This window comes from Chamaea fasciata, unplaced genomic scaffold (assembly GCF_029207755.1).
Source record: "Chamaea fasciata isolate MVZ Bird 193981 ecotype frontalis unplaced genomic scaffold, bChaFas1.0.hap1 SCAF_2, whole genome shotgun sequence".
Lineage (NCBI taxonomy): Eukaryota > Metazoa > Chordata > Aves > Passeriformes > Sylviidae > Chamaea > Chamaea fasciata.
In genome coordinates this window covers 39,758,029-39,778,729 of record NW_027094087.1, presented here as the reverse complement: position 1 = coordinate 39,778,729, position 20,701 = coordinate 39,758,029, and the positions used below count along the sequence as shown (strand labels likewise).

Sequence of the window (20,701 nt, the reverse complement as noted above, 5' to 3'; positions counted from 1 at the left end):
TGGTGGGTTGGAGAGAAGAATTGGAGGCATAAAGCGTAAAGGATCAAGGGTTGAGATCAGAACAATTTACTGGAGACAGCAATGAAGTAAGAAAACAAACAGTAGCAGCAACAATATTAATAACGAAGTGTGCAAGAGGCAAAGGATTCACACATGAGTGCTCACCACATGGAGACACCTGACAATACCTGAGTACTCCCTCTGCCACCTTCGGGACCCAGAAAGGATCCCTTTCCCTACCCCCAGAAAATTATGAGGTGATATTGAGTAAGTACCTAGTCATGCCCAACTCCTGGCTACTGCAAAAATTAACTCTGGCCTGTCTAGAGCCAAGACAAAAAGAAAGAACTTTTAAAAAAAAAAAGTATTTTAATAGATTTGGGGTTTTTTTTTTTTTTTTTTTTTTTTTTTTTTTTTTTTTTTTTAATGTGAAGAATTAAATAAAAACATTGAAAAAAGACCCCTGGTAGTTTTACTATAGATACAAAGGTTTTGCCTTCCCAATGTACCCACAAAGGTGGTGGTTATATTGAGAGACTGAATCAGTCATGTAAGTCATGTCTGTCAATCCAGAAACATAGCTGTGGAAATTTATACAGTCTGTTACACTGACTTTGAGAAAGCTCTCCTATTGACTGTGTTCATGAGGAAAGTAAAGTCACGAATAGAAAATTCAAATGGTTATGTACCCTCAGAAGTTAGCTGCTCTGCTCCTATATTTTAAGTTATTTTCACTTAGCATAACAAAATCTGTAATTGTTCGGAATCAATTTTTCCTCTGATGGCAATTCATTATCTCTTTTAGCATAGATAATGGTAAGATTAAGATAGAAGAGCACCCTCAAAGAAGTTTTAGATGAGTTAAGAAGTCATCTTTTTTCATTAGAAAATTGTAGCCAGACAAGTGTGTTGCAACTTTAACGTTGTTACTCTTGGCCATCCATCTGAAAGAAAACAATTTATGGCCTAGTGCCATTTTTAAATAAAACCCTATATTTACCACCAGGCATATGAGTAATAAATATATACAGAATTTACTCTCAAGAATAGCAAACCTTTTACCCAGTTGCTCACCATTAGACAAGAACTTATATGATAAGGGTTGTAGGCAAATAAACTTGCACAACAAGGAATTATACAACTAGTAGCTTTCCCACTACACAATGATTACAGACCCTGTTACTCAAGGATAAAAATTTCTTTTCAGTAAGAAGATGTCAAGCTGGCCTCTCAGTATTTAATGAAGCACAGCATGTGCCTGGTGCTTCACTCCTTTTCTCCCTCCCCCATTAGCACGGCTCAGTGTAATTTCCACTTAACACAGATTTCTTTTATCATTATTAATCAATTAAAAAGATACTATGTTCTTAAAACTTGGAGTGCTACTGAGGATAAAACTGGCTGTGGCTAACTATGGTAAGGAGGTACTTAGAAGACCTTTTCTTCCAATTTTGATTTCCATTAAGCACATGTTCATTTAAGATGGCTGGGTCAGTGGAGGTCTCTGGTACAAGAGGCTGAACTAAAGGCCCTGTTCAGGCAGGAAAAGCACAGGAAACAGAAGGAGCCAAAGCAGAGTGCTGGGAGTTTTCAGCAAGGTGCAGGGCAGCCAGCCAGAGCAGAGCTTGCCATCAGTCAACCACTGGGGCAAGCAACAGCACGGACCTTCCTTGTTGTACTTACGTTTCTCCTGCACATAGAGATAGCCTTCCATTGTCCATTGACTTGGTGGCCTGTAATCTTGGTTGGCTGATTTCATTCTTTGCATGAGTCTCTCCACTTCCTGCCTAGTGCTTTCAAAGTTATTTCGAGTCTAAAACCCAGAAAAGGAAACAAATAAAACCCCACATTACCTCATGTAAGTACTAAAATAACTATGAACAACTAATTACAAATAATGCGAAGGCGACTGTATTGGAGAGCAACAAAAGCATTTGCAGAGACAGAAAAGGGGGGAAAAGGAAAAAAAAATGCAATAAAGAATAATACTCTTCACTGCTAGAAGCCTAGGAATAACATAGTAATGAAGAATTCATCTTAGGCACACAAACATAAGGAAAACATAGCTGAGAATAGCACCATTCCTCTTCCTGCAGGTCACTAACCTCAGACAGGAGGTTATTTCATATTTCAGTCATTTCATATCTTGAGGTATGCTTACACAGTATTTTGCAGACAGATACAGACTGTCTGTAGGCACTGTGATTCTCAGACAGATACCTGGCTAAACTAGAAGCTGCTGACAGTTTAGCCCTAAACCTGAAGTAGTATGGCCAACTGAAACACTTTAAGTTCAGTGCAGAGAACACTAGTTTGGATTAAAGCCAGGCTAATAAGTCCAGACAAGCTGCAGTTTCTACACACGTGGAGGAGACAAATTTCCTGTGTATCCATATCTGCAGCAATACCACAGGTGCTGCTGCTCGTAACAGTCAGGTTACTAGCACTGTCATGAACAAGTTTGGAGGTGGCAAACACCACAGTTAAGTTTAAAAAAACTGGGAGGTAAGAAACAGCGTACTAGTGGCAGAACTATGCCAAAAGCATGGAAGAAGTGTGTCTGTCCTAAATATCTTATGTAACCAGGCATGTAACAAAGCAAACAATCATGGTACTAATGTGGGTTTTCAGTATTTTCTTATATCTATATGTATATAAATGGTTACTTTTTCTTAATGAATTCAGTGAGGCTAGGGTTTCCCTCCATGCACCTAGCATGGGATAGCCAAAGAGAATTATTGTGAGATGCCAGAGCTTTGACTGATTAAATATCAGATATTGAACACTCTGTTCCTATAGGTCAAAGAAAAGAATAAAGATTTTTGTAATGTTTCTACAGAGTCATCCATGGACTTGAATCCTCACTAGTCAGAAAGATACTTTCAGGACTTTTTACACCAGTGAACACTTCCTCTTTTTCATGGGCCATTTGTGTAATTAGTTGCACAATAGTATAAAAGTACACATACTTATTCCTGATCTTGGAGACAAACATTATTAGAGAGGGAGATAAAATTCTAATCTGAATTTTTCAGACTATGTCCTTCAGAAGAAGTATCAGTTCAGACCAAATTTAAGAGAGGTCATTTTGAGACCTTCAAGAAGGACATGCCATTGAAGGTATGTCCCCATTTTAAGAGCTTGTCTCCATCCATTTGTTTTTACTTGCTACTTTTAAGCAGCCAGGTCTTTGAATCAAATCACAGAAACCAAAGCTAAATGGACACACAAAATATGCCACTGCCCCCTGAGACAGATAAAGTGAGAACAGGTCATGTTAGAACATGGTGACCTGTTAAGTGCTGTTGGTCTACTACTACTCTTCTACAGCTGTTACTGTTCCTGCTCAAGCCTGTAGGACACTTTTGAGAACAGAAACAGCAGTTCAGGTCAACTATTCTTCCAGACCTGAACACAATGCAACGGAGAGGAGTACTTTAGACAGCTACAGACAAGCTGAATGCACTTCTCCCCCTCCTCAGTTTGTCTTTACCTATATAAATCATTTCACTTCCATCTGATTTTGGGTGATGCTCTGAATGACAAGTACGTAGAGAACTTAGCTGGCTGTGTGAAGCTGTGGATCTAGATCTGGAGCCAGAATTTATACTCCTGTGTAACAGGAGTGAGTGATGTACTGATGCCCACTGTATTTTCATGTATATGTTTTCTGATATATAATTAAAAAAATAATAACACATTGATCCTTCTGCCTAACTTCATATCCCTCTACCTCTGTAATCCATTCACAACTTCAAGTTGTGCTGATATAATATTTAGAAAACATTAAATTTAACTCTTTCTTAATTAACACTGAAATTGAGAAAAAATTCCTTTAATAATTTTGCTTCTGTAGAGACATGCATAGAAAAAACATATGACTACTTACAATGCCAATTTTGGCCTGTGCTGTGAGTTCACACTCCTCTCAGAACTTGCCATATTAAAAGAAGCAAATCTCTGGACTGAAGCACATTTTTCACTCTTTCAGTGAAACTGCTGTGCAACAACACTGACCCCTTGTGTCTTTATCTGAAAGCATCTTAGTGTCAAACGTAGAAAACATAAAATTTGAAAGGACAAGTGGTTGGGATGCTCTGCAGACAGACACCATTTGCATTTTGATCGAAAAGGAAAAGGCTAATCATCTAGGAAGTTCAGCCTTATTTCCCCAAGCAGCATTTAAAATAGGATCTATTTATAAGAACAGGAGACGTAAAAGGCAAGATGGAGCTACAAAAATGTGTTGGATGTGTCTTGAAAGAATGAAGTGGACTTAACTTTTTAAAAAATTTTGTTCTGAACTTTGATGTTACTTGTCAGGGAATATGTGGGGCTTGTCCAATACTGACATGTTGAAACTCACTTATTGCCTTAAAAACAGTGTGCGTAAGTTTTGCTTAAAAGCAAAGTGTGTGTAGGTATTTTGTACCTACTTATTTGCATGTCCTTGGAAGTGTAATATCTGAATTACACAGTGAAACAAATATACACTCATATACAGCAGTTATGATGAGTGGAAAAGTATGTTGTTTACATGCATTTTAGTTATTTCTGACAGCTATGAATTTTTTTGGGCAGTTTGTGCCCAAAATGGGTTCCTTTATGGCTCTGACTAGCAAATCCAGACCAATCTACAGTAAAAGATCAATCTGCTCAGTTGAGTGTAACTCTCTACACAAAAAAAGAGATCCTCTCTTCTGGTGAAACCTAATGCTCTTGAAAGCTGCTCACCATGGAGGAACATCCCACCTATTCTTTAACAGTATACAGGAGAGCCAGAGAATGGCTTCCCAAGTATGTTTATATACAGTGGAAGTTAGCAGACAGCAGGAAAACCTGTATCATTCTATACCAGCTGGAGCATTTTTGGTACCTCCACTTTGTCCAGAAGACAGGCCTCATTCTCAAGAAAGCTTTTATAGAAGTTAAATCTATCTGGAACACTGTATTTTCTAATAATAACTTGGCTGCTGTCCTGTTTTTCTAGTTCTTGCTCCCCAAGTTTTGATCTGGAAATCACAAATTTACTATCCAAAGTTATTTGTTGTCAGGAATCGTAATTACATTAAATTATAAAAATAATTTTACCTATTTGTATATGAATTTGATTTCAGCTCACTAAAACATTGCAAGATTTAGAATTTCAATAAAGTGCTGTAAGTCCACTTTAATATCCTGAGCTGAAATTAGCAAATTAAAAAATTAAATTATGTAAATACAAATCATCCTTACATTCTGCAAATTGAACTGCAGTTGCTGCTTGTATGGTGCAAACTCCTGAGCCAGTTCATATCCTTCATGGTAAAATGTAAATAGTCCTTGAAGAAAGGCCAAGAGCTGAAAAGGTAAGATTGAGAAGCATTATACATTTTTAACTCCAGGAACACTCTGTGCTTTTACACTCAAAAGCAAAGTTTTACTGAGAAGGAATCCCTGATGAGATGTTAAGAAAGAGAAATGTTACACACGCCTTTGTGTCACAAAGTTGTATTTTCCCTATTAATTCAATTCACTGTCCCAGTAATTTTATCCAGTATTTCAGCTGGAGTCTTTGCTTGTAAACATCTTCCAAGTTCAAAATTTCAGAGTTCACGTGCTTTTTCTTCAAAATATTTTTTCACTTTCTTCATATTAATTGCCTGGGCTATGACCTACTTTCCACAAACAAGACTCTAGAAAGTATGTTTTGGATAGGTTAGCACAACACAAGAAACCCAGACTATTTCTTCCTGCTCTGAACCAAATGCAAACTCTATCTGGTATGTCTGTGATTGACTCCAACAGAACCACTGTAGTCTGCCTATATCCAGTTGAAAAGTCCTTTTAAAGTTTGCCTTAAAACAATGTTCAAGTAGTAAAAGGTGCAACTAGATTTTAGCTCTTGGATTAATGCATTCCTGCCATCTCTTAAGTTTTAAAAGCCTTCTAACTTCTTCTGCTTTAAATTTTAAAAGCCTTTTGACATTGCTATAAGTCACCTTACCTGCTGTTAAATAACAAGCATTTAATTTCTTATCATGGACCTCTTTCTTTGTACATATAATTTAGCTTGCAAAAAAGAAGTAAAGAAAACAGAAAAAAAAAGGAATTAATTTGGATTTACAATAATGGAAGTTTTAACAATAAAAAAGATTTGCCTTGGTATATTACACCATTATCATCTGGGCAAAGTAACTGGCTGTCCAGGCTGTCTTCTGACTCAGTAAAGAACCACTTGTATTCCAGAGCATAATTCTTTTCCCCTTTTCAGACTTCTCCCTCAGGATGGGATGAATGATCCAATGGAAACATTTCTCTCTCTTCATTGACTACTGAAGTAGTCTAGACTCAGGCAACAAAAATGACATTGTTCATATTTAATATATTTGCTTTGTGTTAACAATACCATAGATTATTGTAAGTGGAATAGAGTAAAGATATAGTTTTTACTGTGCTTATATTTCCTTTAAATTTACTCTCATCCCTACTTGAAGAATTGTATCTAACTTGTTCTGCCTCCTCTCTCCCGTTACTCTCCACGAGACTATTGAGAGCCTGTTTACCTGCGGCTCTCTTCCTGCATTAGTAAGTTAAAGAGTGGGAAGTGAAGAGACCATCAGTGCAGGCACAAATACAAAGTATGGCTGGGAGAAGGACTCTGACCTTGGTTTTTACTGGTGTTGCTGGATCAGATGAAACTCTGGCCTCAGGCAGAGATAGTGCAAGCCCATGGCTTCCCAGTAAGCCAGTCATGGAGCCTGAAGAACTGAGAAGATCCTTCGACATAAAAGCAAGTTTTTGTGTGGGCCTCTACAGTGGATGTGAATTCTTGAACAATATTCCATCATCAAACAATGAAGGCAATGCAGTCTCAAGGGGAGGGCTCCACACCTTGCATAAATCAATCTCATCTTAACATGATTCATTTGTCCAGCTGAAATCAGTACCTCAGCTAAGGACCAGACCCTAAAATCATTATTATTCAACTGATTATTCAAATGTTTCTGAGGAGGGTCCAAGCACAACAGTCTATCTTAAAAACCTCCAACTGTGCAAACAGTTAGAAAGAGTTCTATGATTTTCTGTAATTCTAGATTATAATTCTAATTCTAAATCTGTGATTCTGGAAATAACTACTTAAGGCAAAAGAAAGACAATTAATTGTCCTTTTATGAATAAAGTACAAAATATGCAAATTATAGCTAAAGCTCTGCTTTGGCTCCAGTTATATGAAGCCCGTTCTCACATCCTAGATTCAGTTACTCATCACTGTCCCCAACTACAACTCCTTCAGATGCCGCAGCACAACTACTCCTGTGCTTACTTCGACTTGGTCCAGTCAAAAGAATGTGTGGATTAATATAATCTGCAAGCAGGAGCCTGCTGCTAAACCCACCCCTTTCAGCAGAAGAGATTGTGCAGGAGTAACACTTAGCAAAACTGCAGCCAGATCACCAAACTAATGCACACTAAAATTACAACAAAGAACTAGTGGGACAAAGTTTCGGTATGTTATCTTATGCCTGACTTTTAAAGATCAGTTTAAAGAGCGTTTCAGGAGAATAAACTGTACAAATTTCAGCTTCAATGTTTGAAGAAAAACATCTTACATCATATAAGACAGGGTATACTGAGAAATACCAAGAAAAATATTTAACACAAGATGGCAGCAAAGCTGAATTTATCAGAAAGCAAAAATACAACAGCAGGGAAAAAAAAAAAAAAACAACAAAACCAAAAAAACCCAGAGAAAAATCTGAATTCATTTTAGTTAAAGTACTTCTCAGGTATTCTGGCAGTTGTGCATTGCAGAGGATCTGGCCTTGAGGCTTTCCCGGTTAAACACTCTCTGAGCATTCAGAAATATAGAAATAAAAGAAAAGTATTATGCAAGTCCCAGATCAGCATATTTAAGCTCTGTCCTGATATGTGACACTGAAGATGGTATTCACTTCAATGTACGTGTAACTAGCAGTGGAAAAACAGGAACCAGAAATTTCCTTGTGCCCAGTGGGTCTGTGCTACTAAGGATCTCCAGAATCACTTCCATTGAAACATGTACAACCAGAGTATTGTATGGAAGAGATTTAAAAGCCAAGGTCTTTTGCCCAAGGCTTATGCTTATATTGGGGTTTTCTTTTTGCTGACATAAGAAGTAGCACTGCTGCTAAAGGCAGCCTCATCATTTTAAAGAAATTAATATTAAATAGAACAAAAAAATATTAGGAACAAGAATAGAAAATCAGCTCCTTTTCCTTTCAAATAAAATTTTCAGAATATATTTCGAGGTGGTATTCACACATAAAGAGGTAGTTTATTTCATTAAACATCACAAACAATGCCTGATGCTTTCATATCAACAATTTTTCATTTTAATAATTGTCTTATAATTACCTCATTCTGAGTACTTAATCAGTCACATCAGTAAAGACTGAAGTCTGAACTCCTTAATATAAAGCTACTCACCACACCAGAGCCATGAGGATTTCAACACAGAACCCGAAACAAAATCCAAACACTTCTTGAGACTTTTATTTATTTTTATGTAGAGCTGCTGACCTCAAGACTGCCTGGTCGTTTCATTCTCACAGGAAGAAGACTGTACTTAGGTTTCGGATAGGGAAGGAATTTAACCTTTAACCTGCAGCACATCAGCCTGAAGTCCCTGTCTCCCTGTTTTCATTTTATTTATAAGAATATAGCCCTTATTCTTCTGATTAAAGTGAACATAGTTAATAATGCAGAAAATGCAAGAAAGGGAAATTCACATTTAATGTCCACTGTGAAGTCTCATGGAAATGCATGCAATTACAGGCAGTGTTTTTTGGTTGGCTGTTCTTTTTTTGTTCTCTTAAAATAAACATTTAACTGACCACCCCTCACATTTCAGATAGTTTACTGCTTATGAACTTTTATGTCCTGATTTCTACAGGACAAGGAAGTCCTGGCATCACCAAAGGACAAATCAGAACTTTAGGAAGGTTGTCGGCATTGTTTTAACAAGCGTCAACACCCTGAGAAACCACTGTTGGCTTGGACTAGCTTCTTTGGGATCACAAGAGAAAAGCAAGCAAGACAGATTACTGTCACTTATTTTGCTTTATTGTTTATCCAGCTGTAAATTTGAACACTAATTTGTCCTTCAGATGAAGTTTAAATCCATTATCTGTAAGAAAACCTGAGGTTTTCTTTCTTGGAAAAAATCAAGATCGAGGAGGATTGCAAATAGGTATATGTCAGTTACTCACACTAGTACACATTAGGAACCACTCTGGTCAAGATGCAGAGAACAAAGAGAAACCCAGGGCCTGAGAAGCAGCTGCAAAAGTCTACTCTAAATATTATAATCTTCTATTCACTGTATGTGTCATTAGCATCTGTACCTTAAAATCTTTCCTGAGTCTCCTCCAGGAGAGAACACACTCCACTTTTACTGACTTCCACTGTCCCAGCTGCAACCCACCTGGCAATTTTTGCTAGGTTACTTCTCCCAGTCTGGTTGTCAGATAGTCATTACCCTTAGGTATAGAAAAACTGAAGGTCTTGAAAAGATGTTCAACAGATCATTTGCTTTTCAAGTTCTATTCCCACATCACAAACTTATCTTTCTTCTGCATGGGCATCACAGTTTCCTCTTTCACTGCACTAACATATTTATTTTGTTAACTTTCCTTCAGCCAGTCTGTTAGCAAGATGTCATACTGAGAATTATTTGAAGACGTGACACTGTGCTGATAAATCAGAGGCACAGGCAGCACATACACTAGAATGACCCACAGCCATCAGAGCTCCTGAGGAGAAATGTCCACATAGATGCACCACCAGGCATCTTCCGCCATACACACATTCATAGAGCACACAGAGGAAAATTAATAATATGACAATTCTTTTGATATCTGATTTTAAAGTGTTAGGCTTTGTCCTTATCTAGACCTTTCATCTCGGAACACATGCTCATACTTTCAACATCACTTACATAAATGTGAATTTTAGAAAGCCTGTTTTGAAGTCTTTGGGGTTTTTTGTTTGTTTAGTGGGTTTTTTTTGTTTTTTGGTTTTTGTTTTAATCTAATGGTATTGCTGATTTGTGTTTTAATTTGCTTTTTCACATAAGGCATATTTTGTCTTCTGGGTTTTAGCAAATGGCCTTATTTCAGCATATTGCAGGCAACATATTACAAACAAAAATTAAGAATTTTGAAGATGCAAAATTTGGTAACTGATGTTATCATTTAAGCTCCATCTATATCCAGACTGATTATAAATAAATTCTCACCCAAAGTCAGAAGATATTACCTGCAAGGCCTATCATTACCCAGTGACCAGAGTATTTCCTGTGCCTAACCTCTGGAACATCAAGTATGTCATACTGGGCTGAGACAGCATAGAAACGAATACACTCAAAAGTACATTTTACCTATTTTAACTATGTGCAGTTGCACAATATTTTCCAATGTACAAGGTCTTTTCAATACAGAAAGTTTCTATTACATTAAAGGAGCATAAAATCTCCTGTACTAGGGTCAGAACAAGGTCAAGATTGCTAGATTTTTCCAGGATGTGAGAGTTTTGCAGTAAGAGACAGAGAGACACACGGTGGATTTATCTGTGACAGGTAGAAAAATGTTCTTATTTAGGAATCTGAGCAAAGTTTTAGTCTCTAACATTTGGCAGCTGTATGCCATAAAGATAGGATTTCTGTAAGTACTGTTTGCTGAATCCAGGTTCATTAGTTTACATCAATGCCAAACACTCACTATGCAATACGCTCTCATCTCATGGAAAGAAGGCATCTGAGAAGCTCTTCTTGGTGACACGGGGTGTTAGAGATGTAATTCAACCCATTTCAAAGTCAAGAGTGCTGCTGCAGTAGTTACAAAGAAGCTGGGAGGTGGTGTGGAGAGAAAGTTATACTTGTCATGTTCTTCCTTGACAACCAGTGCTCTGCTGTGTTCAGTGTGCTTAATGGGAAGGGACACATGGCACTGCAAGTTCTCTGCCAAGGGCTATAGGTACTAAGTACATCAGGCAACTAGGCCTGTCTGTATGACATGAACAGCAGTAACACTGCTTTTTGGCCACAGAAATATGCTACCATATCATACTGAAGCTGCTTTTGGTACTGACTGATGCAGAAGAGAGTTAGGAGTGGGAGATGGAAACACAATCCAGAAGGAAATCCCAGACTTAGATATGGACATTGAAACATGACTTTATCTTAGTCTTTAATGGCATGTCGACATATGCTTTCCTTTATGTGCAAAGTAAACTAAAGGGAAGTGACTATATCAACAAAAAGACAAACTTACCTATCCTACTGGAAAACTGATTTTTCACTTTACTTCATGTGTAACTCACTACATTGTCTGTGTATACTGCCTACCCGAAATACTTAAATTAAAAGACTGGCTCAAAATTTAAGTCATTAAATCATGGTATTAGGAAGCATCAATTATGTGTTGCACAGACACAACATTACACGATGTCCCATTAAAATGTTACGCACACGTCAAGTCATCAGACATTTCACTTCACAGTAGATACTAAACTCTTACATAATTCTTCAATAAACATGGAAAGTACCCAAACCAAGATCTGTCTATACACAAAGAACCTGCATTCAAAACTTAAAAAGGGAGCAAAAAATTGATATTTTTATTCAATTTTCAGCTTTAAATGCATGCATTCTAAAGAAAATAAAACATAAAACTTACAGGTTCTACAAATTCAAATTTCTTTTTCTCTTGTACTTCTTGGATTTTAAAAACATATTCTAATGATGCTTCATAAAAGTTCTGATGTTCTCTGTCAATCTGTGTATCTGCCTACGAGAGACAAATTAAATATGGACACATTAGTTTAGTCTCATTATGGCTTTAAAAACAGGTTATATAATTAACAAACAGATCTTCCATAAGATTACTTTAAAAGTTTCATATAGTTCAGTTTTCTTTCTGAAAATTAGAATACCTACTTAAAAAAGCTAAATGCAAGTTTAAGAAGTTAACATTACACATTTCAGCCTGTGCCTTTTACTCGCTCTTTTTTTGGTTTCTTCTTTCTTTTTGCTCTTTAATATTCTAGTTTTTAGGAAAGGCTGGAGGGAAAGAAAAGTGGCAGCAGGTAGTTGGTTTATGTAAGTTTAGAAAAGGGAATAGAAATGAGCAGCATAGGAATTGAGGACAGACAAAAAAATAATTATTTCTATTGAAACATTCAAGTATCATATGCACTGAAATTCTATGGATTTCTCTGGCTCAAATATCTTCCCAAAAATGTATTTTCTTTCTTATATAGGCTGTCATTAACAATGTCATCTTGCAACTTATTATTTTATAGTATGAGGCATATGTTTTTGGACTGTAAACATATTTAAGACCCTAACCTCTTAAATCAAATGTATTTCAAGTTTTAATTTTCAAGTGACAGAACTACAAGGAAATACGTGTCAGAAATGCCTGACTAATAACCACCCAACTTGGAGATCCAGTATCAGAACAGTGTCTTCTGCCTAAATAGCTAAAGAATTAACTCTTATCAGTTCATAAAGAGTAATAGGCTTTTATCCTCAATTTAAACAAGCCACAGGAGAGGGAACTAACAGACAAGCAGTGCAGCACATAGATAACGTTTAAAGAAGACATGCAGATTCCATTTTAATTCATCCTTCTTCGAAATAAATCCTTTTCTCAAGCAAATCCCTTTTGGGCTGTATTAGTTAGATTTTGCTCTTTGGTCAAAATATTACCACAGATTAATAACATGAATAAGATCATTCCACCTATTTTTGATGTTTTCCAGTTAAAATATAGAAAGATATTTCTGTATACTCTCTAGTTTAATTCTGGCATTAAAAATAACAAATGCAGGGAAATTGGGAAAGCTTGATGTTGTCTTCCCTTGACAACAAACAATAAACCAGCAAATACATCATAAATGAGATTTAGTACTTTCAACAGTACAAAAGCAAAAAGTCAGTGTTTTCCTTCAGGCAGGATTTGGCCATCAATAGCACCATATATAATTAAGAGTGATTCTCTACTCAAGGACAAGCTACTATTGTGATTTGGCTGTACAGGCTCTTAACAATATTGATCCACCTCCCTAGCCCAGTGTTCTAGTGCTACTTCAACACATGGGCCTCTAGGATATGTTTCAAAACATTCAGCACCAGCATTTCCTTCCCATGTCAATCAAAAAAAACCCAAAAAAACCCCAAACTCAGTAAACCAGTAATATGAAGCTGAAATCAAGCACTCAACATCCCAATAATGAACTTCTCTACCACAAAATTAACTCTGCCATTTGCCATTCATATAGTGTGTTTGGCTACTGTTCCCCCTCTTATCAGTTTTATTTACAGAAATAATCTATCACAAAGCCAGTGCTACACAGCTGAACAGAAGCAGTTGCCACCACTTTGGGATGTGATCCAGCAATGCCTCGCTCTCACAAATGCCATCAATAGGCACTTGAAACAGACTTCAGCTCTCTATTTTAATTGTACATAAATAATGAAACATAGTTTTAGAAACTGTCTTTTAGGCTTCGCTTCAGAAAAAGTATTTAAACACCTAATTAAATCCATTCCTACTCTGAACAGCATTTAAACAGGTTGCAACTGTAATACTTAGAACAATCAAGTGCCATCTCAATTAAGTTTTAGGGCCATAATCACCACCAGTGAACAGGAACTAAATCAGAATTCCCCAAATATATATTCTGCAGAAGCTTATGGATTTGTGTTAACACCACAGGAGACAGATTTGTAAGAATTACTTAGAAAGTGATCTTAGAAGTTTCAAAAGCTGAAAGTAATTTCATGTTTTTTCTGTGACTTCAAACTGCATGTAAAAAATAAAGAGATCTGATGGATATGATTTTGAGTCTCTATCTGTATAATATATAGTTATAGTGAGTAATATTTTCATTGATGTAGGCTGTCACCTCAATATATATACCAGAACTTCACGTAAGCTTGGAGACTGATTCTGGAACAGGTTTCGGAGAAAGGAAATCAGAAGTTTATTAGATTTCTCACATTACTCAATTCTGCCCATTTTCTCCTCCACTCTAGGCAGTGAAAAGATGCTACTATGAAGTTTCATTTTGATGCTAAAGGAAAAAAGCCAGTCACCTGTGTAAACTGAACCAGCAGTCTTGCAGGCTCTTAAAATACTCAGTATATTTCAGTTACGTGAATATATGCAAACTACTCTCTACAGAATATGTTTCAACCATCAAACTTCAGATGCCTAATTAAGGTGGTCTCAATTGCACTCAAGTGAGATATGTAAAAGGACCCAACAGAGTACAAGATTTTTGCTCATCCCAGTTCTCTTTAACCCACATAATGTGATGAGGTATGAAGAAACCTCATCAATTCAAGGAAACAGTATTTTTCCCATGTAGCAGTCAAAAAATGGTATTTCCACTTCCCTGAATGCATGATGTTGGCTTAAGGCATGGACTTCCCACCTCCTGCCCTGGGCACCGAAGTCCCAGCTGCCAGCACTGCTTGGTTCTTCGCTCGTGCTCTGCTGTGGGGTGGTCCAACAAACTCCATCCTGGAGATACAGGCTATAAATGGGGCTCACACAAACCACTCAGGATGCAAGTAAACAGCTATCTTGGATTTCAGGTCACGAATGGAGCTTGGCCTCCTTTTACTTACAACACAGACACAGGCCAAAAGTCTCCCAGGTTAACAATTTTGGTACTGATTTGCTATTGTACCTTCTACGTACGGTGGGTGTATGTTGCTGATTCAGCACATCTACAAGTGTAGAAAAGTGGGGGAGACACAAATGCTAAGTTATACCCTTTATGCCTCTACAAGGGAGGCATCTAGAAATCAGAAAATCTCAGCCTCAGTTAGAAGATTTTAAATCCACATATGTTACTTAAGGACACATTGGAAAAAATTATTCTGGTTTTCCAATAGTTTATAGACATGAGCCAAATCCATTGTTATTCTACCACAGTTTATTAGATTCACAGTTGTTACTTTGCTCTTCAGTTGCTGCTTTTAGACTGTAATTATTCTCATGCCTCAAGAGTAAAATATTTTATTTCTTTTATTTTGCTTCTATTCTAGAGCAACTTAGTGTTTAAGTTCACTTTTCCACAATTTGGTAAGAATTTATTTTTATTTTAAGATGGGGAGTAGCCTCTAAGAGAACTGCTTCTTCATCAATACATAAAATATTTGGGAAAATGAAAGCTCTGAAATACAAATGAAACAATTAACCAATCCTACATAACTAATGTTTTATCTAGACTATTATATCGATTATTATATAGACAGCAACAGCAATTCAGGCATAGAGACATTATTAGAAATTTTTAATTTCTCGGTCTCATTTTATTTGAATTATAGTATTGGTAAACACACACACAAAAAATCCTACAACGTGATTGAGTGATGGTAACATCTTTGGCGAAAATTTCATCTGCAAATTGATCCCCATGATTTAAGAGCCACCAAGCCAACAGTAACCCCATCAAAATTATTTTTAACTACTTATGGCACAATTACCAAAGTGTCATTGATACCGTGTTGCTGGGTTTCTTGTAATTTGCTTCAAAGACAAGTCATATTCATTTTTACCAGCACACTGAAAAGCCCTAGAATCCTCCTGTTAAACTAGAAGTCTTCACGGTTTTGTTTTTTTAAACAGAAAAGAATTAGCTCTACAGACTCTTCAAAGCTTAAGTTCGAGATGCAATTTCAGGTGCCACAATCTCAGAATAAGATGAAAAAGAGGAAAAAGAAGCAGAAAAGAGCATCATTAAAATGATCTCAGTTCAGTCTTCTGGATTAGAATTTATGCGAAATAGAAGTGCAATTTCATCAGTTAATATATTAAATAGCGAACCTAAAAGCAATTAATTGGCTTTCCAATATTCCATATATAGCTTATAAAACTCACGCTTTTATAGTGCTAATCTAATTCCATTGTTGCAATCAATAAATATTAGCTGTACTTGAAATACATAAAGTTGCAAACACAGAATATTGCTTTCTTCAAATATTTAACTCCTATTTGTGTCTTATTCTTCCCAGTCAAGAATCTATAATCACAACAAGCATGACTTCCAGAAACCATCACAATTTCACATTATTAAAATACAGCATGTCTTGAAGAGAACCAGTTTGTTATCATCATTTCTATGCAAATGTGAAATTAGGTAAGAGTGTGTTCATTTCTTACATCTTGCAAATGAGATTCTTTCTTCTTGGCTGACAAATTTAAGTGCTTCTCTAAGATGGAGTAATATTTCTCACTTTCCTTGTCAAACTTCTTCTTCCCATCCTGAAAAACAAAACATTCCCAAGTAAAGTATCTGACTAAATATCACAGCTAACTTAAATTAAAAGAAAAAACAGGTACCAAAACATGCCTCATTATAAAACCACTTTTATTGGTTCCAGTATTTTTAGGGTTCAATTCTGAATTGGACCTAAGGACAGTAGAACTGCTTTAATTATTAAAAGCAATAGTAAGCAGGATTTTTCCCCTAAATAACAAATCCATACAACAGACACACATGGTTTCCCACAGTAAACATACATGAGATTTTATGTAAATAGTATCTTTTTAAGCAGACACTTACAATCTTCCCCAAGTTTTCTCAGTGTACCTAACTGCCACAATCTTTTTTACAAAAAAACCCAAACCCAAAAAAACTCAAAAAACCAAAACCACAAAACCCCCCCAAGCAAACAACAAAAAGCCCAACATCCCCCACCCCCAAGAAACAAACAAACAAACAAAAAAAACCCAAACCCAAAACCAAACAAAAACACCCCACTGTGGAGGACATAGGTGAGTACAAAGAATGTGATAAAGATATGGGCCTATTCTTTGCATTTAAGACTAATACACTTATTTTCCACCCACACTTGTAAAATATGAGGATGATGGAAAAGCATATGTGTGGTTGCAAAAGGAAATTGGTCCAAAAGTCTGTTTCCAATAATATTTCGATGTGTCTGAATATTTAAGCTTGTCTCATTCAAAAGTTATCCTGACTTTTTCCTTTCCCACTCCTCTTTGTTTTTCCCATCATGTGCAGGCAATCCTTACATTTCTACACTAAAACTTAGAAAGAAAAAGATAGGTTTCTCAAAAGCTTTTCCATCTTTCAAGGAGTGCCAAATTTCAAGAAATAGGAGAACTGACTGTAGTTGATATCCACTGATTGTAATTGATATCCCCTCAGAGTATTATTAATGATAAATCTATCACTTTTAACTGTAAAATTATACATTCCCTAAATAAAAGCAACTTTCTGCCCATTATTTTTATAATCTAAGTCCTAATGATTAACAAGTTGAATATTTTGAGAAAACAAAAAAAGCTTCAAGACAAACAATCCTACTTACACATGTGCAAAAGCCATTACTGATAGAAAAACCTAATTATTGGACATCATGCAGTAACATCAGGTCATTTTAAGAACCATAGTGATTCTCTTCCTGACCCCTGGAAATTTCTCCCTAGAAATTTTTATATACAAAAACAAATAACTAACTCGCATTGTAGCACCACCCTGCTTTCCTTAGTCATATCATGGGAAAGTCAAGTCAGTCAGAGAAATAAGAAGTAGGAGGAAGATTTTAATGACATGAATTAAAACTTATCAGCCCCTGTAAGAACAAACCACTTACTGATTAGCTTCAGTGACTAAAGCTTACAACAGCAATGATACTAGATTGTAAAACACATCATTTACCTTCTATCCTGCAAAAAGTTCAAGTATATTTAGTACAAAAAACATGCACAATTTCATGTTCCCGCTACTTCACAACAGAGATATCTTCAAAAGACACCAGAAAGAAAAGAAGGCACTTAACCCAACAAAATATTAAATAACAACATAGAATAACTACTAAAGCTTTCTATATTTAATAACAGATAAGCAGATAATAGGACAAAAGGGTAAAAAAAAAAGGAAAAATAAAAGAATGTATTTTGTTTAGCAAGTGAAAAGAAGCTATAAGAATTATCTTCCAAAATCTTTCCCAAACACATTCTTGAAAGTGACAAGGCAGGCTAGAGTTGTGGCAAATAACCTGTAAGTCATAAAATCAATTTCTGTGGGAATGAAATCATAGGTCAGTTCCACAGCCAGTTTTATTGGAGAATACTAGAGTGCCAGGTCTTCATGATGAAGCAAGAGCCACCTGTGTATCTCAACCTTTGGTTCCAAACAGAAATTTAGTTCAGCTGATCACTGAATAAAAGGTGCTGTAAGTGACATACTGTCTTACCTTCTGAGACAATGATGTTATGTGCTGGACTAGAAATATGAACCAGACTATTTTAAAATCCAAATGACAAAGGTGTCAAAGTCATCAACTTCAGGAAATATTCATGTCAAGGGCAAACTTGATGCAATGAAAAATGTCAAGAGAATTACTTTTTAGTTTTTTGTGGGTTTCCTCCCCCCCCCCCCCCCCCCCCGTAATTGTAAAGTGGGAAAGGAGTCTGCCTGATTGCATTAAGCCTTTGGTCACAAGCTACTGGAGTTCAGTGGTGGATACCCTGCCCACTAGAGCACCTGCCTCAAAAGGTAACTTGACAAAGCCTTTGACAATGAGGCCTGAGTGCTGCTAGCACAAAGTGCACATTTGGACTTGATATTGTGCTTGCCTCTGCTGTCTCAGACATCAGACCAAAGGAATGAGCCAAGGAGCCACGGGCAAAGCTCCCATAGGATTACCTATTTCAGACTGGGATCACCTAGCCCAGCCAGTTCTTCCACCCTTCCTTCCTTCCCTAATAGATTTATGATACAAACAGTAGGTATCCATCTTGCCTTGTGAACTATTTGTCTCAGAACCAAGGTGATTGATAGGTAATGAATAACCCAAATTCCGGTTAGCCACTTGAGCTCAGGTTGACACTAACGTAACTTTTACTAACAAGAGCTGGAAAAGAGTCAGAACTCTCAGCTGCCTGGTGAGAGTCAAAGAAAGATGTGACAACAGGACTTTGCCATCTGAAATACCTACATACAGCACATCAAATACATGTCAATGCCAAGAGGAGACCATTGATACACCTAATGTGGCTCCCATAGCAGTGAATCCAATTGCTTTCATTTTCTGCTACGATTTGTTACAAAACCTGTGAATTACGTATCACATTCTCTCTTTATATGTAAAAAGGAAAACAAAAAAATGATCACATCTAAACAGATAAGCCCCCCCTGCCGGCCAAGAACAAAACAAGTTCAAATAAACTAATTGAGGTTTTAAGGCATGTGAAGCTTCATAAAGATCTCCATGGCACCATCCATAAGGAAACATGGAATTTTGAAGTCTCTCATGGTCTTCTGCCAGCCCTCTCCCAGACTGCACCTTTACACTGCCACAGATCTGCTCAGCCACTGCCTCCATAGTTTTTTATACCAGTTACATTAAAGAGAAAACTACAAATTGGAGCTTGCCTGTCACCAGGACAACTGCGGGCCCAAGTACAGTGTTTTCAGAGACAGCACATCTGATCAACTTCTTCCTCCTTTTCCAGATTTTAACTGAACAAGCCCTTCTTCCTTCAAAAGCAGAAGCTGACAAAGTAAAAAGACTAAAAGAAGTAAACTGTGAATAAAGATCTCTTGGCAATTTGATCTGCATTAGTGCCTTTACCTGGTGATACTCCCGGGAATCAGTTTGCAGCAGGACAGTGTTTCTGGCATTACTCTGATTACTCAGACATGCTTCTGGGAAACGTATAAAAAATACTGGCCCCAACAGGTGAGTGAGTTTCCTTTGCCTGGAAGGTCCTCCATTGTGCCAGTAAAACCCACATATCTGGATGTACTGAAGCCTCTGAAATCTGTTTACTTAATAAAAATTAACAAAAAAAAGATACACTCAGAAGCAGGTGATTCATGTTCTGGATGAGAAGAAACACTTCAGTTTAAGCCAAAATAGCTCTAGTCTCACACACTCAGTCAGTGACTCACAGCACACAGGCGCATCCTAAGTGAAGTCACAGACTCAGCTTATTCCAGCTGTAGCCTGTTCTTCTGCAGCCCTCAAAACACTCTTACAGGCAGCCACTGCCCAAATGAATTATCTGAATCCTGGTCCCAGCAATCTATGCCCGTAAGACTGAGAAATCTACTTTTCTACATACCAGAAGGTTTTCAAAGAAAGTTTCCATGCAAAACTATCTCCTCGAAGTTTAGAAAACAGGTGTTTGCTTTTGCCTAGATTCCACACTGGACCAAATCCCAAGGGAAAGAGATGTGGTTGGATAAGAAAGCTTGAGCTGCATTGTTACCAGAACAGACTGCACCAGCCATGACACAAAGCTTAAGGCACGTGGCAATAAGGAAGATGTTAGTTCCCGACCTCTGTACTGTCTCTTATTCCCTTTAGACTCCAGGTTTCTTTCATCCTTGCACATCTTTTCTGCAAGTAAACCTCATCCTTTCTCTTTGCCCTGGAAAGTATCAACCATTTGTTTCAAAATATCAGCTAGAACATAAGAAAAAAATTCCCATCCAAAATCCATGTGAGATAATTATGAGGATGCAATAAAAAAATGTAAGCACAGAAAAAGAGAAATTACATAATATTAATCCTTGGTGTGTTTTACACTGATGTGTAAGTCATCAACACCTTTTGTCTAGACTATGTCCTGCAGACTCTAAACACTGTAAATGTCTCTGTATAGTTGTTTAACCATTCTCAGGTGTGTCA

General features: G+C 36.9%; 1 protein-coding gene across 1 annotated transcript in view; it reads right to left on the bottom strand.

Annotated features, from left to right (window-relative positions):
* Window positions 1–20,701, bottom strand: part of ARHGAP42 (Rho GTPase activating protein 42) — a 146,581-nt gene that overhangs the window by 33,699 nt on the left and 92,181 nt on the right. The window contains exons 5-8 of the mRNA XM_066175735.1: window positions 16,197–16,298; window positions 11,697–11,807; window positions 5,236–5,340; window positions 1,684–1,813 (exon numbers count right to left, since the gene is read on the bottom strand). Of these exons, the coding sequence (XP_066031832.1) occupies window positions 1,684–1,813; window positions 5,236–5,340; window positions 11,697–11,807; window positions 16,197–16,298 (448 nt within the window). The remainder of the gene's footprint in view (window positions 1–1,683; window positions 1,814–5,235; window positions 5,341–11,696; window positions 11,808–16,196; window positions 16,299–20,701) is intronic.